At 52.1% G+C, this 24,749-nt stretch overlaps 2 protein-coding genes across 2 annotated transcripts; both read left to right on the forward strand.

The window, feature by feature from the left end:
- The first annotated feature begins 202 nt into the window (after nucleotides 1-202).
- On the forward strand, nucleotides 203-3,911 carry COMMD3 (COMM domain containing 3). The gene is made up of 8 exons (XM_080610453.1): nucleotides 203-354; nucleotides 1,258-1,369; nucleotides 1,474-1,537; nucleotides 1,635-1,669; nucleotides 1,995-2,055; nucleotides 2,141-2,197; nucleotides 2,302-2,361; nucleotides 3,441-3,911. Exons 1-8 carry the CDS (start codon nucleotides 219-221, stop codon nucleotides 3,498-3,500), a joined length of 585 nt encoding a protein of 194 aa, XP_080466579.1. The 5' UTR covers nucleotides 203-218; the 3' UTR covers nucleotides 3,501-3,911.
- Nucleotides 3,912-5,577: 1,666 nt separating this feature from the next.
- BMI1 (BMI1 proto-oncogene, polycomb ring finger) lies at nucleotides 5,578-16,269 on the forward strand. The gene is made up of 10 exons (XM_080610452.1): nucleotides 5,578-5,885; nucleotides 11,014-11,147; nucleotides 11,548-11,644; nucleotides 12,372-12,427; nucleotides 12,550-12,600; nucleotides 12,879-12,987; nucleotides 13,078-13,123; nucleotides 13,693-13,791; nucleotides 14,203-14,283; nucleotides 14,375-16,269. The coding sequence occupies exons 2-10, from the start codon at nucleotides 11,036-11,038 to the stop codon at nucleotides 14,702-14,704; spliced, it is 981 nt and encodes a 326-aa protein (XP_080466578.1). The 5' UTR covers nucleotides 5,578-5,885; nucleotides 11,014-11,035; the 3' UTR covers nucleotides 14,705-16,269.
- Nucleotides 16,270-24,749: the final 8,480 nt, after the last annotated feature.

The following is a 24,749-nucleotide window of genomic DNA, read 5'->3' on the forward strand; positions in this document are numbered from 1 at the left end:
GATTTATCCAGAAATAAACCCCTTAGAATGGGGGGGGACCCCCGGGGAGGCGAGAGGAAGCGCCGATCTTCGAGGGCCCCCGACGATTGGCGCCTCCTCCCGCTTCCACCCCCCCCCCCCCCCCCGCCTTCAGCGGCGGCAGCGGCGGCTCCGCCTCGTGGCGGCGATCAGCTGCGCGCGCGTCACGTGGGCGCGTGTCGAAGGTCACGGCGCCCACAATGGAGCTGTCGGCGTACGCGCAGGGAGGGTGGCGGCTGCTGGGCGACCCCCGCCGCTTCCCCCGCCGCTCTTACACCGCTCTGCTCCGCGCCGCCTTCCGCAGCCTCCTCCTAGGGCACTCCCAGGAAGGGTTGGGTAAGGCGCGGGGAGACGCGGCGGTGGCGTGGCGGTGGCGTGGCGGGCCGCGGAGCTGCGCGGAGCGCGCAAGGCAGCGCGTTGTGCTCCGCGGCATACACACGCGTGTCTGTGCTGTGGGGTATCCCGTCGCTCGGCACATAGGGACGGGGGGAGTCGCCCGTGTACGGCTCCAGGGTGCCGCTGCGCGGGTGTCATCGCTAATGCGCGCACACTTCGGTAAAGATTAAAGCTGTCGACCTTAAATCTCCCGAAGGGGGGGCAGGTCCCGGGCGGGGTCCCCCGCGTATTCGTGTCCGTGAAGCAGGGCATAGAGGTGGTTTTCCGCCGGTGCTATATTCCGCCCGTGTTTTTATTTCGCGTGTAGACGCTTCCTACGGTCACCCCGCCGTGGGGGTACGCGGTCGCGCAATTAATGTTGCGGTGTAAATGACATCGCGGCCGAGGGAGGGATGTTCCAGTGCGGCCGGGGCCGGCGGGCAGTCCCCGCGCCCCGCCTGGCCGGAGGCTCCGACTCCGCTGCTCGCCTTCGGTGACAGGCTTCGAAGAGGCGCGGACCTGGCTCAGGAGGGAGGAAATTGAGGTTTTTCCCTGTCTTTATCCTTGTTTTAGCTCTTTTTTTTTTTTTTTTTTTTTAAATGCAAAGTTGTCACCGAGGCGGCGGGGCGTGCAGCGCCGATCAGCCCCGCCTGGCACGGCTTGCACCAGCCAGTGCTTCAGCTCCTCTCTTCCTCCTCCTCGCACTTTGCCTTCTTGCTCCGTCTTTTTGCTTCAAGCCCCCACGTGTGTTCCATTTTAAAAGTTTTGTGGGAAAGGTACCGTTCAAAGGGCGAGCAGCAGCTCTTGGTACCGTGTGCTGGGATTTGGTATGTAAGTGTGTCATCAGTAATTCATTTGCTTTAGACGATCCAGACCTGAAAGATATTGACCCCATGGTATTAAAACATTGCCATGCTGCGGCTGCCATGTGTATTCTGGAGGCAGGAAAGCAGAAAGCCGACATATCTGCTATAAGGTACTAATACTTCAAAGCTACCCCCTTTTTCTCACGGTTGTTACTTTAAACTGTGCTGCTGAGCTAATGTTAACAGAAAACTAATAAATTCTTTTTCCCTCTAGCACATGTCTAGAAGACTGTAAGCTGGATAAAGAGAGAATAGAACAGTTTTGCACCGAATATCAGGTTTTAAAACCAATTTTAACATGTTTATGTTTTGTTTCTCTCATATGAATTTATTGAGCAATTTTTTTTTTTTTTTTCTCTTTTTTTTTTCTTTCAGAAAAGCAAGGATGCGTTGGAAATCCTATTGGGAAGGTAGGTCAGTCAGTCAGGACAGATATGTAGTTGCAATTACAGCTACTTTGAAACTGTCCTGAAAAATACCTATGCATACTTTAGGTGATTAAAGTCAGAAATACTGTTCCATTAAAAAAAAAAAAAAAAAAATTTTCACATTTTTAAGAAACTTTATCAAAGAGCTCTTGAAACTTTTGCTCTTCATAGTTCTACTATTAAGAAAACTTTTTGAACTTTTCAAGAAGTATTACAAGGATGGTAAAAAAGTTCTTTATTGATGGACAGTTTGAGAAAGTGACATTCTCTTGTAGCATAGGGAACCTGTAGCTGTTGTGTCTTTCAGCATAGGCAGATCTCCTCTCCATATAACTGATGTGTCTTGGCGCTTGGAATATCAGATCAAGGTAATTTGAACACATTGAGGGGTTTCTTTAGTCTGTTTTTGTGCTGTGACCTGACTTTTTCCTGTGCTGTTTGGCCTTAATTTAGAACAATCAACTTCATAAAACTTACCAGCCTTCCTACTTGGTGACCTTAAACGTAGAGGTACTGTACCCCCAGCACCCTCAGGGGAAAAAATGCAATTTCACTGTGTTTTTTCTTTTTTAACAGGCATTGTTGTTTGTTGGTTTTTTTTTTTTTTTCTTCAGAACAGTGATTCAGGATCACACCCAGATGTTAGTTTTAGTTGCACGATGGAGCAGTTACAGGTACTTCTTTCCTTCATCATTGTTTCTATACTTGGCTGTAGTTGTGGATGTAAATGTTTCTAATAACTTGCCAAAGTGAAATAATTTATATTATTATTAAAAAAAAAATCTATATCCAGGACCAGGAGAGAAGAGGAGAATCTTCTATTAAAATTATCCAAATGTAGTTTTCCTGCCTTTTCGAAGTTGCAGAGTAACTGATTTTAGTTGCATGGGGATTGTTTTACATGTGTGTGTAAATATCATGTCTGTTTTCATAACTTATATGTTCTTAAAAGTTTTATATATATATGTTACATATACACATAATTTTTCTGAAACTGATTTCTCATGCTTTGGATAAATGATTAAAGAAGCTGGATCAGTGGTTTAAATGTGTCACGATTGAAAGTAGAGAACGAACTGAAGGCTCTTCAGTGGTGTAAATGACATGTAAGAAATGTCGTGAAACAAATGTTGATCTTTGTTTAGCGATTTAAATGTGTAACTGAACAATGGAGGTTTTGTAATGCTTGGAAGTGACCAAACTGTGGAGGGTTGGGAAGAGGGCTTGGCGGGGGGAAGAAAAAGTGAGATATTAAAACTTAAGGTTTACACCTCTACTTTTTCAATGCGTGTCTCAAAAGTTGTCCTTGGCTTGCTAATGGGTGTGTTTTTGATCGGTTGCTGGCTTAGGTAAACCTGAGGTGCTTTGGCTGGGGAATGGTCCTAAAACAAAATTGCACTCAAAATATTTTCAGTGTTTTAGAGATGTCTGTAGTACTTCAAAGCACAAAGCAGTCAGCTCAGCCATCCTAACGGCACTGAGGAAAGCTTTGTGTTGAGAACAGTGATCCATTTCAGTAGATGATACACATTAAAAGGTGTGTTCCTTCAGTTCCTGCTTTTCTTCCTTCGTGGTAAAATAGGGAGCTGTTTAATTGCTTGCTGGCATTGTTCATCAGTTGCAACATTTTGTGATATAAGGTGCTGGTTTCCCTTGACTCTCTCTCTCTGTATATATATATAAATACTATGTTCATTTAGCTGACCTTTTAACAAAAAAAATGTATATTCTAAGGCAGTGTTTCGTCTCTTAGGATTTAGTTGGAAAACTAAAAGATGCTGCAAAAAGTCTAGAAAGAGCGTCTCAGATGTGACTGAAGGAAGGTGCCAGCCCACTGAGCTGAAGTGCTCTCATTCCTACTTTCATTCCTAGGAGTGTCTTCTAAATGACAAATGTCTTTCATCCCTTGATGCAAACTCTTCCTTTTTTTTTTTTTTTTTTTTTTTTTTTTTAAGTCCTTGGACTCGAATTAAGTGAAATAACTGGGGGTTTATGACTGCACTTGGTATTCCTTGGTTGGGTCATTTTTTTTATTAACTCGTGTTAAATATTTGCCTACATGACATGTCCTTAAAGCATTCCTTCCCTTTCATTTTGTGTATTTTTTAGAATGGTCACTGATTATTTTTCTCTGGGCTCTAATAAAATTTATTCGCTCCTGTTCTGCATGCTTTGTGGATGAATAAGCTGTACCTAACAGTAAGGTGCCAAGTGTTAGACCGGCTCTGTGAGCCCAAAGTCCCGTCCCCCCTTGCCGGTACCGCGGCGCGTTTGCTCCGTTGTCCACAGCGCTCTGTCAGTTCGCCCCAACCAGTCTTGAATGCTCTGCAAGAGCAGCGGCTGTATCGGCAACGGAGGCAAGAAGGGCTGTGGAAGCCGCCTACGGGGCCGGGGCGCCTCACGAAAAGCCGCAGTCCGCAGGATCGAGCGGAGCCTGTTGTCGGCTCCAGCCCGACGCCGTCTTCCCGCCCTCGCGGGGCCGCTCTGCGCCCGCCGGCGGGACCGGTGCCGTCCTCTCCCGCTCGCCTTGGGCCGCCCCGGCGCCGGTGGCCGCTGCGGAGCACGCCCGCACCTGCCGGCGGGGGCACAGCGGCCCCGCGGAAGAAGCGCGGCGGCGGACGGGCCCTCGCCCTGCCGCGGCGCCCGGCGTAGAGCTGGGTTCTTCCCGCCCCGCTGCGCCTCTCCCGGGCGGCGGCGGAGAGCACCAGCGACGGTTTCCCCGCGTCCCTTCCGCCCACTGCGGTGGAAGCGCCCGGTGCTCCCCGTCTGCCCGCCGGGCGGGGGACACCTCGGGTGCCCGCGACACCCGCTGAGCCGCCGCTCGGGGAGAGGAAGCCTCGGCGCGGCCCCGAGGGGTCTCCGTCGCCCCGACGCCGGCGGCTCCGCCGCGTCCCGCGGCCGCGTGCGAGCGAAGAGCACCGCGCACGAGGCGGCGGGGGCGCGAGGCCGCGGCGCGGTGCCCCGCGGGGGGCTCGGTCCGAGGCGTGAGGGACGTAACAAGTGCTGGGTGGGGGGCGAGGGCGGCGTGCGGGGCCAGCGGGTGTGCGGGAAGAGGGGCTGCGGCGCCGCGAGGATGGAGAGGGCAGCGCCGGGCGGGGCGGGGGACGCACCACGTCGGGTGCGGGGAGCGACGCGGGGGGCTTGGTTTAGGCGCAGGACCTGAGGGGCAGCTCTGGGGGGAGCGATGGGCGGTGAGGGCGCGGACCGGCAGCGGAGGGGCTGAACGGGAGCGGCGGTGCGGGCGGAGGGAGCGCGGGGAAGGAGGCATCGGGCTGCTGCGGGAGGAGCGGGAGAGGGGAGAGGCGAGATCGAGATCGGGGCCGGGGGTCGGGGCGGGCGGGAGGCGCGGCGGGGAAAAGGAGGCATCGGCGGCGCGCGGGCGAGCGCGTGCAGGGCCGGGGGGAGGGGAGGGAGGAGAGAGGGAAGGAGGGAGGGGAGGGAGGAGAGAGAGGGAGAGGAGAAGGAGGGGAGGGGGCGGCGGGCGGGGGAGGGGAGTGTAGGGAGGGAGGGGGGAGGCGGAGGAGGCGGCCGGGTTGCGGGATTGGGTCACGGGGAGGCTGCCGGGCCCCGGCGGCAGCGCCGCTAATTCCCAGGCCGCCCTTAAGGAATGAGGCGCCCCACGTGACGCTGGCGGGGCGGGCGAACTCCGAGCCATTTTGGGGACGGTGTCAGTTTCCAGTGTGTGCCTTCAGCGTTGCATTCTTCCCTCCTCCGCCCTCCTCCCGCCCGCCCGCCCGCCCTCCTTCCCTCCCCGGGTCCCCGCCACCAACTATGAAATAACAACAACAATAATACTCGTACTAATAACAGCAATAATAAAAAGAGGAACGCGAGCGAGGCCGCGAGGCGGAGCGGGGGGCAGAGGGAGAGACAATGGGCTGGTGGAGAGAGGACCCATCCGGACCGGGGAGACTTTGCGCTCCCAGCGCCTGAGCCGCCGGGGCGGCGAACTCGGAGGGAGAGAGAGCGAGAGGGAGCGAGAAGGGCCGGTGGACGACCGGAGGAAACCCGGGTGTTTTGTAACTAAAATGCGCGGAGCGCAGCGGCGGCGGCGGCAATAAGCTTATTGCAATTGACAGCGTCTGCAGTTCGTTTCAAGATGGCCGCTTGGCTCACATTCATTTTCTGCTGAACGACTTTTAACTTTCATTGTCTTTTTTGGCCGCTCCGATCATCACCCACCGGCTCCGTTTTCCGGGTACGTATGAAGCGAGGTGTCGCCTTACCAAGGGCGGGGGGCGAAGGGGGCTCGGCGGCGGTTTTCGGCCGGTTTGGGGGCTGCAAAGGGGAGCCTAGGTGTCCCCCGAGCTCTCCGTATGGGAAAAGCGCTGACAGGCTGCTCCAGCCACACACACACACATATAGACACGCAGCAGCAGCAGCAGCAGCCTGTGCACTCGCTCGCGTTGCGCACCCACATTTGCAAATTTTAGTTCCTTTCTTTCTCCACACGCCCCCTAAAACCTTTCTGTGCACATGGCCCCCGAGGAGAATATTTATATTTCCAGACCCTGCTGCCAGCCCGGCCTCAGCGCCCTTTGTTTAAAGGCAGATTTTGATTAAACAGGGACGGTCGTGAAATCTGGAGCTGCCTGGGTCAAGTGATTTCAGTCCTCCCCGAAAGAAATGTGTCTGGGGGAGGTTAAAATGTCAGATAACGCGCCCATTTTATAGAGATAGAGCCAGCGGGGGGTAGCGATCCTCCTGGAGGGGTTGTTAGGCGTCGGGGCGCCCAGCAGAAAATGTTATTAACTTAAGTTGGACAAGTACTTGTGTGAAATTGGATGGGTTGTAAGATGGCGGTTCCCAGTTGTTTCCAGTGTCTCCTCTTCCATTTCTGCTCTAAATGCTGAAGTTTGGGGGGGGGGTTGCCTGCTGGGAGGGGAGAGGGGTGGCCAGCACAGTGAAATAACTTTCCGGGGGGGGCGAGGGTAGCAGTTTGGCTGCGATCTTGGGGAGCTGGGGCGTGCGGTTTGCTGGAGCCTCTGGAGCAAAGGTGATGTGTCTGTGGGACGCAGGGGGGATTTCTGCATTTCTTTTCTCTGGTTGGTGTTTTCGGGTTTCTCCTGAGCCCGGGCAGGGTAATTTTACATGAAATCCTTTGTCACATCTTAGAGGTGTCACGAGTGGGCTCCTCGTGCTGCTTCTGGGCAGCCCTAGAAAGTTGCTGGTGTGTGTTTCTTGGAATTGCGTGGCCTTGGCAATATAGAACGTAGGATGTTCCTCTGTGTTTACTGCGAATATTTGCAAATAATGAGGTAAAAATCGGCGGAAAAATCGCATTTCTATGGAAGTGAGGTAGTCACCTTTTAGCCTCGAGAAACTTTGGTTCACTCCTCCACTCTCCAGAAAAGTCGAGGAAAACCTGGCCGTGTGTGCTCATTGGCAAGCCTGGTGTGAAAAGGATTTTTTTTTTTTCCTTTTTTTTTTTTCCTTTTTTTTTTTTTTTTTTTTTTTTTTTTGCGTGGTCTGTAGTGGTCAGACCAACTTATTCTAGGGGGCTGTCCCGAAGACCAGGATGATTCTGGAAACAGAGTCCAGTAAAACTACTCTCAGTGCCTCTGTGCAGTGCGTTCTGGAAAGTGAGAGACTGGTGCTGCAGTTTGCCAGAGACACGAAGGCTTGACCTATTTGGTCACTTAGATAGTACAAAATTCACATTTTAGTGTATTTTTTAAGTAGGCAGATCGTGTCCTTCGCCTAGTTCCAGGGAGGCGATTTAAGGGGCTGGGGTCCCTTTGCACTCTCTTACCAATATTCAGGGCTTTCCTCGCTGCTGGAGGGCTGGGCAGAGATATTCCAGTTCCGTGTGCCCTCTCTGAAGGAAGCACCATCCGCTCCTTTGAAACATATGGGGCCATTCTGAAGCGAAGGAGTAGTAACAGGCTCGATAGTAAAAGTGGCTCTGACTGATAGTGAGTGAAGATGTAGAATGACGGCTGCTTCATTCCTAATGTGAAGAGTTTTCCGAGAAGAGATGGGTGCAAAGTACACAGACCTACCTGAGCAATGCTTCTGGGTTTTATGTATGTATTTTCTGTTAGAGACCTGTCAAGCGAGGTTTGATAGCTTATTGCCTTTATAGATTTTTAATAATGTAGCTGATTCTTAGCAGGAGAATGCACCTCTGTTTTTCTTCATTTTGACACAACCCGTTTAAGGCCTCTAAATAGTCGGCTGGTAATGTTTACTTCTAGCGAGTATTATCTCCGCGTATTTTACGTTTAGCTGTTCCGTGTGTCAGTGTGTAAATATATATTGTCCTGGTTAAGAGGGTGTTTGTATTGACTGGGTGAAGTGTTGGTATTCGCCGTGCTATCAGCACGAGCATTAAAAAAAACCTTGGAAGGGTTTCCCTCCTACCGAAATATTAAGCTCAGGCTAGTGTAGTAAAACGTGCTGCCCTCGTGTTACACACTAGCGGGCACAGACACGCGTGATCGTGTGCCTGTACGGGTGGCTTTTGGGGAGAAGTTGGGCGCCTGGTTCAGCTCGCTGGGGAAAATCACTGATTGCAAAGATAGCTCTCAGCACGTTGGAAACGTGCTAACTTTGGGCAATAAATAATTCGCATTTAGGGGTTGCTTCGACAAAACAGGTTTCACGGTTGAATTTAATCCCCCTCCATTTAGGAAGGGGCTACGCCTGCGTGAAATAAACGCGTTAATGTCTTGAAAGGTTTGTCCCAGTCTGTCAGGGCTGGGAAGGAATTCTCTGTCAGCCGGCTTGCGTGACCTCGGTCACTGCTGGGTTTTTTTAGTTCAGATATTTATGAATTATAAGGTAGTGACTTGAACAAATAAAACACAGAACCGTGAAAGCAGTCTGCCCATGTCTAGGTACATAAAGGGACCCCAGAGCCGCCGGCTTCAGGGCGCTGGGCGCTTCAGGGAGGAGCGCAAGAGCCCGGGCTCTGCCTTCTCTGGGAAAAGCAAACCCTCGGTATCGGTTTAGTGGTAAGAAGCGGAGGGTCAGGGACCCTGGAAGCGACATTTAAACCGCAGTACAATGCAGCAGGGGTCTCGCTTTCCACACTAGGGGCTAGGAGCAGCTCCGGGAACCTGGTCTGGCTCGTAGCTCCTTGCACTTCGCCTTTCCGTATGCTGGCCGGCTGCATTTTGATGCTGGGGAGTTTTTTCTGCTGCTCGCTCGAGGGTTCTCCTGCGGCAGCAAGGGAAGTTTCCTGGCTAGGGTCGCTCGTTGGCGCCATGCACACTTCTTGAGGAATATTGTACCCCTGTCCTGGGCAGTTTGGCCGAAATTCAGAGCTTTCAGAAAGCTTGCTGTGTTGGGGTTTTTTTTTTTTCGCCCCCTTTTTCTTTCCTTTTTTCCCCTGCTTAACATCGAAGTTTGCGAGTGGCTGGGGAACACCCTGCATCCTGAGCCTCCTCCAGCCCGCCGGGTGCTGTAGGGAGAGGTGGCTCGCAAGCTCTGCCTCCGGAGGAGTGGGGACCCAGGGCAAGAGCTGGTATGCTGGGAGCACCGACATGGGGAAATGGAGGGCTTGCGTTGGAGCAGCGCTCTTACGTTACGTTTTTCAGGATCTAGTTGACAGAAAATAATTTACTCTGCAATTGACGTGGCTGGCAGGTTTTCTTCCCCCCCCCCCCCCTTCCCCCGGTGTACTATCCCCTCTGCCTCTTATTCCCTCTCATTTTGAACAGTATGTGTGCATCTGATATTGGTGCCAGTGCGTCCGATGGGGGTTTATGGGTTTCAGACTGTGAAAATGACATTTGTTTTTCACTCTTGTCGCTGCATTGTGTTGACAAGGTGTTGATTTAGTTTTAGGAATGATCTGGTCACATGGTCCTTCGCATGTTGTCACTAATGTACCGTTTAAAGTCGGTTTGGGCTTTTTCCCCCACCTCCTTGGTGGGCTTTATTGCTGAAAAGGGGGGTTGTTTAAGGATCCGGAGACTTGTGTTCTCCCGTCCCAACACCTTACACTGGTGCTGCAGATCTCGTTCCACCTCTTGCAAAACTTTGCACCGCGCTCGCTTCGTCTGCGGGAGGCTTTTCAAACGAGAGTCAAAAGAGGGGAGGGAAGGACAGAAAGAGAGAGAGAAAGAGTTGCGGGGTGGGACAGAAAGGAAGGAAGGAAGGAAAGGGAGAAAGGAGGGAAGGGGAGAACGGGGAAGAGGGGATGCCGGCGGCGCGGCGCGGGAGCTGAGGCTCGGCACCCCGCCGGCGGTGCGGGGGGCTCGGTCCCAGGAGCGCGGCGCGGCGGAGGGAGGGAGGGAGGGAGCGGAGGGGAGAGGAGCGATCTCAGACCAGCTCCTCGCACCGAGTCGACGTGGAGAGAGGCCCCTAAGAGGATCCGAAATGGCCGAGGCTCGGGAGGAGCCTCTGGCGCTCGCCTCCTCCGGGCTGCGACCCCGAAGGCCGGCTCGGTCCTGGCTGCCCCACACTGCACCCCGGCACCCTCCGGGCTGCGGCACCCGGACCCCGCCCGAGCCACCTCCGTCCTCCCCGCCCTCCCCCTCCCCTCGCAACTGGGCTCCCAGACCCCTGCGGGCTCTTCGGCTCTTCCACCCCCTCCGCCAGCGCCCGGGCCCCGCGTCCCACCCCCTGGCCCGGCTCGGCTCGGCCCGGCCCGCCCCCCCCGCCCGCCCCCCCGCCCGGCTCTCGTGTGTTCCCAGCGGTGGCAGGATGCCAAGTGTAAGTGTAAGTTGCTATAGCAACCCCCTCGGAGAGCGGAGCAGATCCGGATCGGCACCGAGCAGCAGCGGCAGCCGCCCGGACCCCCCTCGCGGGCCGGCCCTGCCGCCCCGGTGCCCGGCCCCGCTCCGAGGTGCGTGTCCCCCCCTCTGGCCCTCCCCCGCCGCCGCCCCTCCTCGCTCTCCGGAAATGCCAGGGCAGCCGCACCGGGAGGCGCTGGTTCCCCTTTGTGCTGCTCGCCGGCAGCCCGGTGCCCGGCCGGCTCCCCCCTCAGAGCTCCCCTTCGCCCCGCCGCATCGCCGCCGAGCCGCCCGGGGAGCCCGAGCCGGCTGGTGCCCCGCCGTTCCGCGGGGAGAGCCGGTGTTCGCCCGGGAGCGGCGCGGTGGGTGCCGCGGAACGACCGCGCCTCCGCGGGGCTGCGCCCAGGCCGGCCTGAGGCGGTGCGGAGCCCTGCGGGGCACTCCGCCGGCCTCGGGACTTGCCCTCGGCCGCCGCTCGGCCCCTCGCCGCCACCGCCGCTGTCTTCCGCCGCCTTCCGCGCTTGGTCTTCCCCTGCGCCGGGGGATGCGGCGGCAAGGGGGAAGGGGACGCGTCGGATCTCGGCACCTGGGACACCGCCGCGCTGGTCCCCGCTGATCGGTACTCTGTATGTGTGTGTCTTCCAGAGCCGCCCCTCGCCACGCCAAAATGCACCGAACCACCAGAATCAAAATAACCGAGCTAAACCCCCATCTCATGTGCGTGCTCTGCGGCGGGTACTTCATTGATGCAACAACCATCATAGAGTGCCTCCACTCCTGTAAGTACGACCGGGCGCTCCGCGTTGTTCCCCTGCCGCTTCCCACCTTTCCCGGCGTCCCGGGAGCACCCTCCCCTCTTCCCCTGCAAGTCCAGAGCCCCCAAAGTGCCCGGCCCCGCCGCCCCTCCGCCGCACCGGCGGGCCTGGCCGCGGTGCCTTCTTTTCTGACGACTTCCCTCTAGTCTTTGTTAAAGTAGTAATATATGTACTCTAAGCGTCTCCTTTTCATGGTAATTGCAGCATATTTGGGTAGTTGTTTAGCTTAAGCAGCTCGCTGCTGACAATGGACGATTTGCTGTAGCTTGCATAGTTTAGAAAATCGCACCTCGATCTATGCACAGCCGAGTGGCACCTACGGCCATCACTAAAAAAAGCCCTGCTTTCCGTGTTTGACTTGCAGTCTGTAAGACCTGTATCGTGCGTTACTTGGAGACCAGCAAGTATTGTCCCATCTGCGATGTCCAAGTTCACAAAACTCGACCACTTTTGAATATAAGGTAGGAGGAAAATGCAGCTTGCACCCTGCTTCTTGTATTCCCCTTTATATGGGCAGACCAGCGGTAGTCCTGCCGATGTTATCTCTCTCTCTGCGATTTAAATCTGAAAGGACTTGTCAATTTACAAGCTAACTCGTGTGTATGCTCTCTCTTTGGAGTGTTGTCATTGATTGAAATTGAAGATTTCTCTGCCTGCGAGTCAGAAAGTTTTTGTTAGTCCTGATTTGCATACACCAGGCATTGATGCAATGCCTCTGCCCTCTCCCTCATTCTCATGGGGACCAGCCCGACAGTTTTTACCTCCACTTTCTCTGTCTCCCAAACAAGCTTTTTTTGCCATAGCCCCTAGTCATGAAAACTCTTGCTGAAACTTCCCAAAAGCCTTTAAAGCATGCTTTTCCCTTCAGAACTGTTTTTGCTGTCAGTGTTATTTTCTGCTCTCGTTATGTTTTAGGGAGGAGATGTAGTTTTTAAGGCCTTCCTTCAGACCAGGAGAGTTCTTTTTCAGTTGTGGTAGCAGAGATGAGTTTGGTTTATAGCGGTATTTAGAGCAGTGTTAGTTTGATTATAAGCTCTTGTAAGTTAACGTTTTATGATTAGCCTTCCAGTTTGTAGAAGATGCCTCATTGTTGTGAAAGATTATATATGTGGAGGTGACACTTGGATTAAAATATCGCTTCATCTGCTTAGTTTTATGTTTTGAGGTTGTTCTTTTTTTTTTCCCCAGGTCAGATAAAACTCTCCAAGATATTGTATACAAGCTAGTACCAGGCCTTTTCAAAAGTAAGTAGCTAAACTGGGCTTTTTCTCAAGAGCAGAAAAGCTAAACCAGAGCTGCTGTCCTCTGTCAATGCCAGGAGTTACAGAGTAAATACTAAAAGAACAATCTATGCTTTTCCATCTAGATGAAATGAAAAGAAGAAGGGATTTTTATGCTGCTCATCCGTCGGCTGATGGTAAAAGCTTCTCATTTTGCACTTCCATAAATGTAACATTGACCTAGATGCTTTGCTCTTTCCTTTTGACTTACAAATGATGTCATGTACCGTGACATGATTTTAAGGAGTAAACTCAGCATGATAAAAGTTTATTGTTTTAACAGTTAGGTAGCTTTAATTCATAATCTTACTATGGAGATCTTTTTTCTTCTTTTATTTTTTTCTTGTTACTGAGAATTGCCATTCTTCCTGATTTGAAATTCAAAATGTAAATGATTGTGGAAATTTCTGCGCAGCTGCCAATGGCTCTAATGAAGACAGGGGAGAAGTGGCTGACGAAGACAAAAGAATTATAACAGACGACGAGATAATAAGCTTATCCATTGAATTCTTTGACCAGAATAGGCAAGTTCCAGAATGGTAATATTTTATGTTTGCCTGACTGAGAGCAGCTCTATTTATTATTTGTGGTAATTGTTTCATTTCTTCTCACAGACTGGAACGGAAAGGAAATAAGGAGAAAGAAAAATCAAAGGAAGAGGTAAATAACTTTCCTTTACTCCAGGGGAAGTATAACACACACAAACATTTTTGGGGCAGGTTTGGAGCTGAGAAAAAGACCTAGATACGTGTATCTAGAACATGAGAAGCACACCTCCTGTCATGGCACTAGGGACAGAAGAGGTAAAACATCTTCATACAGCTGTATATGTAAGCAACTTTGTAAAATAGAAAATACCTGCAGTATTAACTTTAAAGCAGAATATGATTTTTTGTCAAATTCTGCAATAAAATTGTATTTTAAGAAATAATATAAAAATTAATTTAAAAATTAATATGTAATGCATATATACATATCCCAAGAAGGGATTTATTATGACATACAAATCTTTATGTAAAAAATATTTGCCTTTTTAATTACTTTCTCTGTATCTGTGATTTATCACTTTATTTCTGTTCTTCCTTCTAAGGCAGCAGAAATTGTTATATTAGAGCTTATCATTAAATAAAGTGCATTTTTCTTAAAGATGGCATAAAATGTGCGAATACAGTTTTGGTGGGATTAATGGTTTGTTCTCAGTAGACTGACTTTCTGTACTATGCCATTAGGTGAATGACAAAAGATACTTGCGCTGCCCAGCAGCAATGACAGTGATGCATCTAAGAAAGTTCCTGAGGAGTAAAATGGATATACCCAACACTTTCCAGGTACCTCTGGGGAAAGAAGGATTTTTGGTTTTGTAATCAGTCTTGCTATTCTCAGCCCAGTGATGCTGGTGAACACTCGTTTTCTCATTGCAGCCAGTTCCAGCAAGTATTTCTGGTGTGTGCAATATGTTGATGGGATTATCAACATTATTTTTAAAATATCTATCCAGGCACTTTGGTGACACTCTGTAATTTCTGAATGCTGTAAATATCTAGCTATCAAGAAATTGCTCCTTCACATCTATTTAATAGATATGAAAATTCCCTATTCCCTGCTGGGTTTAGGGTAGCTTTTTTTTCCCCCAGTTTTCTGATATATGTAACAGCGGGGCTGCTTTCACCTCAAAGCATTCATATGCTAGGGGTAAATACCTGGGTGCTCCCTAATGCAATGTTTCATGCCTTGAACAGATTGATGTGATGTACGAAGAGGAGCCTCTGAAGGACTACTACACCCTAATGGATATTGCCTACATCTATACCTGGAGGAGGGTGAGTATCTGATTCCAGTGTGCCTCCTCCTGGGGGATGCGGGGCCTGGCCCTGGGAGGGTGCTTACCAGGGTTTGCCCTTTGCCTTGCAGAACGGGCCTCTCCCCCTGAAATACCGGGTCCGACCTACTTGCAAGAGGATGAAGATCAGTCACCAGAGGGAAGGCTTAAATAATAGCGGGGAGCTGGAAAGTGACTCTGGGAGCGACAAGGCGAGCAGCCCAGCGGGAGGCATCCCCTCCACCTCCTCCTGTTTGCCCAGCCCCAGCACACCGGTCCAGTCTCCTCACCCTCAGTTCCCCCACATCTCCAGCACCATGAACGGCACCAGCAGCAGCCCCAGCAGTAACCACCAGTCCTCCTTTACCAACAGAGCACGGAAAACATCGATAAATGGCTCCTCAGCCACTTCATCTGGTTGATGTGCCAACCAGGCTACCACCCCCCTGCCCCTTCTTTATATAGATCTCTCCATGCCATTACAGCTTTATAGATGCTAATCCATGTGACTCTCGTCCAAATTGCTTTCTTTTGTAGTGACACTGAACTTGGCTATAAAAGGTGGACTAGGTGACATTCAGGATGGACGTTAATGGAAACGCAAGATTGAAATGTAAATGGTTTTCAGAGGACTGAGAAGCAAACAAAAGTTACACCTTCACCTTGTTCTGAGTGATATGGAATTGTTTCCGTCCCCCATCATCTGGACTGGGAGTCTCCAGAAGTCGATCCAAATTCCTGGGAAGTAGTTTGCTAATCCAGACTAACTCCTCCATTGCGTTCTCTTCAATTGTTAATGTTCTTATGCTGTTTTGTGAACCTGTAGAAAGCAAGTGCTTTTTCATCTTGAAATCCAACAAAACGGAAAGAATATGCATAGAATAATGCATATATGTAGCCATGTCACTGTGAATAACAATTTTTGCGTATTAGCCATTTTGATTCTTATGTTGCATCTTTTACTCCTCTGTTGCTGCGCAGAACCGATCAAAAGAAAAGTAAACTTCAGTTTTACAATCTGTATGCCTAAAAGCGGGTATTACCGTTTTATTTACTGACTTGTTTAAATGATTCGCTTTTGTAAGAATCAGATGGCATTATGCTTATTGTACAATGCCATATTGGTATATGACATAACAGGAAACAGTATTGTATGATATATTTATAAATACTATAAAGAAAATATTGTGTTTCATGCACTCATGATATGGTTGTTAAATTTCTAAACTGGTTCGACCCTTGCAGATGCCGCCTGTTTGAGCTTTGCTCATACTGCAAGAAACACTTTGCGTGTGAGAGCTACAGTATTGGGAAAGCACATTCGAGTCTCTGATATAACCGGAAGGCAATTGGCAATCTTGAAAGGATTTTACTGGCTTTGTCTTGTTTTTTTTTTTTCTTTTCCAAGTGATATATTTTTACTTTACCAAATGCTGAAGTGATGCAGTGAAGAAAAAAAAGAAAAAAGAAAAAAAAAAAAAGGTTGATGGACATGGAAGTTTTTGACCTGTTTGATTACCTTTTTATGATTTGGTGTGGTGGGACTGTGTTTTTAAAAGCACACGGAATCATTAGAGAAGCCATAAACTATTTGGTATAAATTTCATGGAACCAGCGAGTGGCTGGGTGAAGGCATTTTATCTAAATTTGTTTAATATATATGTATATGGTACAGTACTAACTTCATTAAAATTTAACAGGTACTTTAATATTTCAGATAAATCGTGGAGAATGTTACTCTTTAATGGCCTCCAAATGGGTGCATTTTATTAGAGGCTTCTAAGGGTATTTTGGTTTTGGGGTTTTTTTCCTCAGTTGAAGGAACTTTTCCACCATAAAGTCTGAACAGCCCGGAACACTTTTCAGTTTGTGCTTTGCTTTGGTCGAACTTCATGTGTGTTCATCACCCATCAGTTATACATTTGTGAGGGTGTTTATTCTATATGGATATTGTTTCATGTTTGTACGGGAAAATTGTAGTTAAACATTTCATTGTCTCCAGTCTGCAAAAGAAGCACAATTCTTATTGCTTTGTCTTGCTTATAGTCATTAAATCATTACTTTTGCATATAAATTGCTGTTATTTGTCCTGCTTGTTTTTATAGACCAGGTGATTGCAAATCCTCCACAAGGTTCTTGCTTATTGATGTATAATGTCTTGTTAAACAAGAGTTGATATTTTTTCCTGTAGTAAACATGTACAGTTCAATTTCAGCAGTAAAAACTTCAGTTTTATATACACGAATAACTTTCATTTATAGCTGATCAAAGAAGTAAACAAATAAAAGGGAAAATTCATTGAAAAATAGCAAATGATCTTTGTTGGTAATATGGTGTTAAAGGACAAACATCTTGTTCTCATTGGAAGTCATTCTGGGTGTACAAAAGATTTTAGTGACCAAAAGAGCACTAAAATAACAACAACAAAAAAATGCCTAGAAATCGCCCTGATGTGTTTTGGTTGCCTCCCTCGAAAACATTTGCTGTTCTTTATTTGACCCCGACTTATTCCTGAAAATTAGCAAACAGTATGTTCCCACAGCCCAGTCAGCCACAGGTTTCACCTCCTGTTTCCTCAGACCTGGCCCCTGTTAAACTGCACTGCCTTGGAAGGGAAGAATGTGATTTTTCTGACGGCAAGTGCCAGGTTCTTGTGGTACTCTGGGTTTCTGTTAAAGCCTCAGTGGAACTAAATAAGTCTTCATGTAAGGATATCTCTCTCCATGTCTATCTTGGCAGTATTCTTTCAACCATATGGGTTAATCGCACCGTACTGGTTGAATTAGTTCACCCAAAGACGAGCCCTGAGCCTGGAGCAGAGGCTTGTACGTTAACACATTGATCAAATCGAGCCTGTTTGTACTTGAAATAGCTGATAATCACAACTTTTAGCATCAAAATGGAACTATTATCGGTCTTTGTAGAGTGTCCGTGAAGGATAAAGCTACAAAAGAGGACTTTGAAAATTCCCTTCGAGGTTTACTGAGTTCTCACAGCAATTTTACCATCTCCCAATCTGACATCTCCCATCCGAAAAAGACCAAAACCTTTCAGCAGCACTCGCTGGGCTGCAGGATCCGCCAAGGATGTTTGTGCTGCCATGTGAAACTTTTGTTTTGCTGCTGACCCTGGGCAGATGGCACTGCGATGCGTGTATATTGCTAAGCACAATCGGGAGGACGATCAAAGACAGCATCTTGATGTTCTACTTGGGAAGCTGTGCTCTCAACCTCCCCGGTTTCACAGGATTTTCCTTCGCAGCTTCACAGCGAACGGGTTCCCTTACAAATGTACGGAAATCCTCTCTATTTGGAAAGAATTCTCAGCTCAGTATATGTAAGAAGAACCTTTCCATTATCCGACGTTGCATTTCTTTAGATCGGGAGATAGTGCCGAGTTCTGCTGCGTTTTTCTGAGCTTTTCAACAAGCCATCTGATCAAAGAGAGAGTCAGGGGCGGTCTGTGTCCGCTGGAAAATGATGGGTTTCTATCTCTTCCGACCCAATTTTCCGCCCTGGCTGAGGTGCCCGCAGCTCCAAGCAGTGCTTTGTGTCGGGCCGGGACGGGGGAGAGGCGGTAACGATCCAGTCCCGGGGAAGGCGAATTAGAGAGAGCTTGAAGAGCAGCTCGGGCTCCGGGAGAAGGCGGGCAGAGACAGGAGGAATGCAGAGATGTGCAGGAAGAGAACGAGAAGGAGCACGACAAGGAGGCCAACCCGAGCTGTCTGTCCCCTGCCGCTGCTCAGAACTACCTCCGACACCGCCTCGCAGCAGGCCGGTGCTGGCGGGCGGGCACCGCCGGGGACCAACCGGACTCCGGCGGCGTCCCGCGGGCAGGGGACGGGGCAACGGCGGCGCTTGCAGCGGCGCCGGGGGCCCGGCAGCACCGGGCGGGCTACAGGGAGCTCCACCCGAAGGCGACGTTCTCCGGTTTTCTTCTTATGACGGGGGCAGTGAAACCCGAAGGCGGAGGCATAGCGAGCGGCAGGCGTCCTTCAGCGGGAGTGATGCTGAGGGTCCTTCCCCTGGCTGCCGATGGCGTCCCGCCGGTCACCTCCTTCTCCGCCGGGCAGCTGCCCAGGATTCACCCGTTTCGCAGGGTATTTTCAAAGCGCGGCCTCGCTGGGTCGGTACCGGGTCAAAACCTCTTGTTTTCCACCTCTGTCATCCGTTTTCTTCCTCGCCACGGTCCCGGACTGCCCGATCCCCTAGCCCAGGCGGCAGGGAGCTGTATTCCTGCCTTCCACACATCACTTCTGGACTGTTCATCTCTCACCACGCAGGAACTCCTGCAGTTCCGATCTTTGCCACAAAACCGGTTCGCGAGGATCGGTTTACTCGCCGTGCCCGGCTCCGGTTCATCAGCTCCGGTGCCGCACGGGACGGGCAGGTACCGCCGGGGCAGGCGGGAGGCTGCGGCCCCGGGGAGCACCTTGCGCCCTCCCGGTTTTAAGACGGTGAAATTCTGAGACAGTGTTTACTCAGATAAGTGTTTCCTGTTTCCGCTGTTAATTTTTAACGTTCTTGCTTCTACTCTGGGTACTTGAAACGGATTTCCTTTATTTTACTATGAACAGTTTCTTTTTCGTGCTTTCTGCCGGTCTTCTATCAAGAGGACGCCTTGAGAAGAACCTGCTCTCCCGCCCGCGGGGCCGCGGGTCTCCGCTCTTCGGGGTTCAAAGTCGTTGCCCCACTCCGAGAGTTCCGAGCCACGGCCGCTTTGTGCTTTATTAATTCAAGAATCGCAAGGGTTCTGGCAGCGAGCACTTTTTTTCCACCTCCGGCTCCTTCACTCCCTTTCCCCAAGACTAACCGAGGAGCAGAGGAGTCCCACCAGGACAACAGAAAAACCGCTGAAGCCCGGCGGGGACTGAGGCAACTTTCGGTCTCAGCGTTTTTGGGGATGGGACGTTTGTGTTTATTTAACAGCGATGATGTGGGATTAAAAAAAAATGAAAAAAGGTCGGTAACGGGTGAAGCACGAAGGACACGTAATTCCCGTGGAAAACGGAGGTTTTCCCGGCCGGGGGTGGGCAGGGAATGGGATTTCCACTCCCGGGCGCTACCGCGGGGCCGCGGGCACGCCGGGCAGGACAGCGGCGGCCGCGGAGAGGCCGCGACTGGCGGCGCCGGAGGCGGGCAGTGGCTTCGGGGTGCGAAGGGCCCCGCCGCCGGGACGTGGGGCAGCCACCTCCCGCGGAAGGCCGGCGGGGAGCTGCGGTACGACCGCGCTTCGCTGCGCGCTGCCTACCAGCGGGGAGGCGGGAGGCGCGGAACGGCGCCGCTCGGCCCCTCCGGAGCCACGGACCGGGCCTGGTCCCTGCCGGTGCCCCCCGCGGACCGCTCCGCCACCGACCCGGCTCCGCGCCCCCCGCCACCGCCCGGGCAGAGGCCATCTTGCGCCTGCGCAGCTCTCCCGCCTCGCGCCCGCGGAACTTCCCCGCGCACCCTGTTCGAATCTGGCGGCGCGCAGGGACCCCCTGGGCGCTCCGCGCTGCACCGCGCAACGCTGCGCGGCGCCCCCCGCGCAGCGCTGCCCCAGCGGCCTCCGCGGGAAGCCACGGCCGCGTGCGGCGCCCCTCTTCGCCGCCGGGCCGGGCAGGGGGAGGCGGGCACGCCAGGGTGGGTGCACACCCGGCTGCCACCGCCCTCCGGAGAGGCGTAGCTCCCGCACCGCCCTGCTCTCCGTTCTGCTTTCCCTCCCCCATCCTGCCCCTGGGGTGGGTGCTGCAGCGAGCCCGGATATTTGGGGATGTGCGCAACGGGAAGGGGGCACAGGGACGTGACTTTCCGGCATTCCCGGTCCAGCTGCGGGGCGCTGCAATTCCATGTCCCCGCCCGCCCTGCCGGAGGGACCCGGCCTCCCTCTGAGGCCGGCCGGCCCCTGCCTTTCCCCCGGGCATGGCGGAGCCCAGAGGCGCTCCTACACCCTCAACCCCCCGTCCGGAGAGGTGACAGGGCCGCGGTAGCCATTTGGCGCCTGTATTTTCGTGGCACGCAGTGGAATATCGCACCTCGTCTAGACAGACAAAGGGCTGCATGTTCCCCATCGCCGGGGAAAGGCAGATGCGTTCCCTGCGCCGGTGCTCTCAACGGTGTGGCTGGGGAATATTCCCCAGGGAGAGGCCGGTTGAGTTCTCCCGGTGGCGGGGAGGCACTTTTACAGTAGCGGAGGCGGCCCGCAACCCTTCCCCCTCCGCGCCCGGCGCCGGGCTCCGGCCACCGGTGTCTTTCCCACGCCGCATCCCCGGCGGCAGAGGCCGAGGTCGGGAGGTGCCGCCTCGCATTCTAGGGCCTCCGCGAAGCGCGGAGCTCCTGAGCGGCCCTTGCTCACTCCTCCCTCGGCAATTGCTGGGGATGCTCGAAAAGTGCCTTGTCGACGAGGCGTTCTCTGATCTGTGAGACAACGTCGTCGTGCCAAAGATCCTGCTGTTGTTGGAGGCCTCTGAGATGGACTGATCCCAAATAAAAATACACAGAAAAAAAGTAAAAAAACCCCAAACAACAAAACCCACACCCACAAATAAAACAAAACAAAAAATCCCCCAAAACAGCCTTGTACACACAACCCAAAAACTTCAAATGGGAAATACGATAAAAAATCCCCAAGCAAACCTCAAACCCAACCAAAACCAAAAAAACCCCAAAGCAATGGGAAAGCGGTGCTGTAAGGGGAGGTGTTGGCATAGTCAACGTGTTGGGGTGCTCAGTGAATGACGCCTCTGAGAGGCAGCTCTCGCTGCGCGGGGTGCGGAGCTTGTGCGCACTCTCTGCGGGTTCCCGGAGCCAGCAGCCCGCGAGCAGTGCTGGGCTGCCCAGGGCACGGAGCCGCCGTCCCCCCGGCCACCGTGTGCTCTGGTGCCGCCGGCCGGGACGTGTCCCATCCGGAGGGATGGGGTTTGGTCTCCAGGCTGGGTGGGCTGGTTGCGGAGGGCGAAGGTTGAGCCTGGAGCCCAGGGGGACAGCGAGCTAGGACGCTGCTCCCGGGCAGGAGGGCAGGGAGAGCCCGGGGGCACGGCGGAGCTGGCAGCAGCGGGGGACGGCGGAGGCGAGGCAGGCGCTCCGCTCCGAGAGGGATGCCTACAAGCCACGGGCTGCCATTTTGTCTGTTTTACGTGGGCTGCCTTTCTCCTCTCCGGGAGCGCCGTGCGCGGCGGTGGCAGCAGCGCCGGCCCTGTCCCGGCCCTTGCCCGGCCGCCCCCCAGGAGGCAGCCCGGGGCTTCAGGAGAGGTCCCCCCAGGAGAGCGCCCGCCGGCCTCTGCCTCTCCGGCCTCGGCGCTTTCCCTGCCACCTCCGCCCTAGGTGCTCGGGGTTTGCAGGCTGTTCAGCTGATTTGTTGCTAATAGCAACCACACGACAGCGATTTGCAGCCTTTTCTGCTGCCAGTGCCTCTCGTTACACCTTCTTCTGCAGAGCGGGGACCGTCCTCTGGCTGCGGCGTGTCCCCACCCCTCCAGCCGCCGCAGCCGGGGACAATGACGGGGCGGGAGGACGGGGCGGCCTCGGCTCCGCCGGGCAGTGCGCAATTTGGGTCCTTCCCCATCAAGAGCTAAATACTGGACAGCTCCAGCCCTCCCTGCGCCGCGGCCGCGCAGGCTCCGCGTACTTCGCATTGTCTGGCAGTATTGTTGTGAGCTACCAGCGCCCGCAATCCTGCCGGCGCGGGGGGAGAGCGCTGCTGGGTTTACATATGTAGATGTGGGCAGCGTTCAGCGCCAAACCGACACACACCCTCCCCCGGAGCAGCAGACACAAAGGAAGACCTCGTTCCTTTCAAGTTCCCAGAATAAATTAAGCTCCGGCTTTCAGTTTTGGAACGTCCCAAAAATATTTGTCTATTTATTTATTTATTTATTTATTTATTTTTCTTAATGGCACTGCACAAGCGCTGACGGTTCCGTAGGAAACCAGAGGTGCAACCATATGCACGTGGTATAAAGGGCTCAGCCCTACCAGCTCATATTTCCTGGTCCCATCCTACAAGTCAATCTGAAACGTTTTGCCCTTTTCCACTTTATTGTTCCCTTATAATTTTTGTTCTGCCTTTACCTAGGGCAATGGCGAAGCACCAAATCTTCACTAGCCAAGTCTCTACCGTTTGCATGCTTACGGTTACAGATTTCTGAAGCGAAGAAAAAGGAGAAGTCCTCTTTCTAGCGGGTTTGAAGTGCCTCGACGTTCCTGTCTTCGCCTCACAGAACTAGTTTATTCTATAGGAAGGTCTCACAAACTAAACTCACCACCGAAGCTCTGGAAAGAGGACCCCAGAACAGAGCGAGCCGCTGGAACCCAGAGCAAAAAATCAAGGAACAAGAGAGGGGACTCTCCACTGCTCGGTCCCTGTGACACAACTTTTGCTAAAATCAGGCAATGGCAAAGACGAACTTAAATTTTAAAACTAAATTATTCAAGGATTCAAATAACACACAGCAGTAGGGGCTATACACGGAGCTGGAGATCCTTCCTTCAGTAAACTGCCTTTGAGAGAGCACTTCGGTTCCTGCATCCCATTCACTTCCACTAACCTCTTCACACTTCACCTACCCTCTTCCAGCAGCCTGTCGCTTTCGTCTCCGAGCCGCGGAGCCAGCAGAGGAGTTTGCTCATTTCTCCTCCCACGAAACGTGCTCCGTCCTGGAAGTACCGGATTAAACCCCTAGTTTCGGTAACTCTGTAAATACCTGCTCCAAGCCTTGGACAATTTGCCAGGCTTGTTGCAAGCAAAGGAGACTCCCCAGGGGCAGATCGGGCGCCCCAGCGCCGTGCCGATGGGCGCGGGGAGCGGCCTGGGGGCTCCAGCCCTGCTGCCCCCCAGCACCGACGGGCTGTCCCGGCGGGGTTCCGCAGCTTATGTGGAAGCCGCCACGCCAAGACGCGGGAAGACCTCACCTTTTAACTGGCATCGCGGAGCTTCTAGCAGCAGAGGAGCAGCCACGGCTTGGCTGTGGGATACGGCGGGGCATGAGCCGTCGGGGGGCAGTGAGAGAGACCGTGACTCTGTCACCCAGCGCCCCTTCAGCCGGGGGCTGCCCCAGCCAACAGAGTCACCTGTTGCCTTGACCCGCGGGGCCGGCCCAAACCAGGATAGCCCGTGGGAAGCCCCCCGGCACTTCTCACACCCCAAAAAAAAACTCGAGGAGCAACTTCGCCCTTTACCGACTTCGGGACAGTGATGCTTTCCCGCCTGTTACGAGCGTATTTCCGAGTGAATCAAAGGCTGAGATTAAAGAATACCCACCAGAAAGCGAAGGCACGTTATTAAATTGGATAATTGTTGCCTAATCCTCTAGTCTCCGGTTTATTTTTTTAAGCTGACGTGTGCAGTAACGCGGTCGTTACTAACACCACCAGCCTGAGGATATAGGTTTCCCACTAATGAGCACCCCAGCAGCGGGCAATGAAGTCTCACAAGTACGTCATTTCCATAAATGATTTTCCGTCTTCAGTACTTCTGGAACCGGTGACATTTCTGTAGACCGCATTTGCGTGCTGTTTATTCCTTATTATTATTATTATTAACCATGTGAACAGAACCTCAGTATCAAGCAACGAAATGTGACAGCAAGTCTTGGAGGTACTCAGGGTGCGTTTTGTTGTTTCATTTATGGGAACATTAGACTCAATGAGACAGATAAATCAATTTACCTGTAATCAACGCATCTGCTTTTTTAAAACCCCCAAAACTCTGGAAGTAATTCATCACCGTTTGTTTATTTTTTTATTTAACTTAAGAACAGAAATAAGTATAAAGAAATGTGTTTAACAGCTGTTCCCTTCCCAAATACACATGGTGATAATTTCACAAAATATTTTCTGTGGCAAACGACCTTCTCACCAACCTGGTTTAATTTGTCTCATTTATTTGTAAAGAAAGGCATGTCGCCTGCTTGGTTTGTTTCCTCAAAGAGAGGGTTTTTCCCGCATTAAATACTCCTGGAAACACGTGGCTCACTTCATACCCCGGTACTGTTTGGGTTAACCCCCCCTCTCCTCAGCTGAGGATCCCCGGAGGTGATTTATTAAAATTAGGCGTCTTTCTTACACTTTCCCAAACTTTTAAAATGCGGCTGAAGTAACTTCAGCCTTTCAGCTTTAAGGTGTGAGACAAAACTTTGTACTGCCTATGAAATAATGTGTGTATAGTGTCAGCCACCTGATTTTGTACATTTGGAGCTTTGCAGAACAAAGTAGCAGCCTGTGAAATCCTGAAGCCACTGTGCGGTGGCGGGTGGCTGCAGAAAGGGACATTTTTTTACTGAATAGTAACTCTGGGTTTCCCTCGGAGCAGCCTGATCTATAGCAGACCTAACCAGTAACTTCGTTCACAAATATCCCGCGTCTTGGGAATCGCCCTCAAAAGATACTAGAGGAGATGGAGAGCCTATTTCCATTCAAATCCTGGCCACCCTGATTTCATTTTTCAGTCCCACCGTTTGCATTAGTTGCCACACAGACCTCCAAGGTTGGG

This window comes from Psittacula echo, assembly GCF_963264785.1.
Source record: "Psittacula echo genome assembly, chromosome: 2".
Taxonomy (NCBI): Eukaryota; Metazoa; Chordata; class Aves; order Psittaciformes; family Psittacidae; genus Psittacula; species Psittacula echo.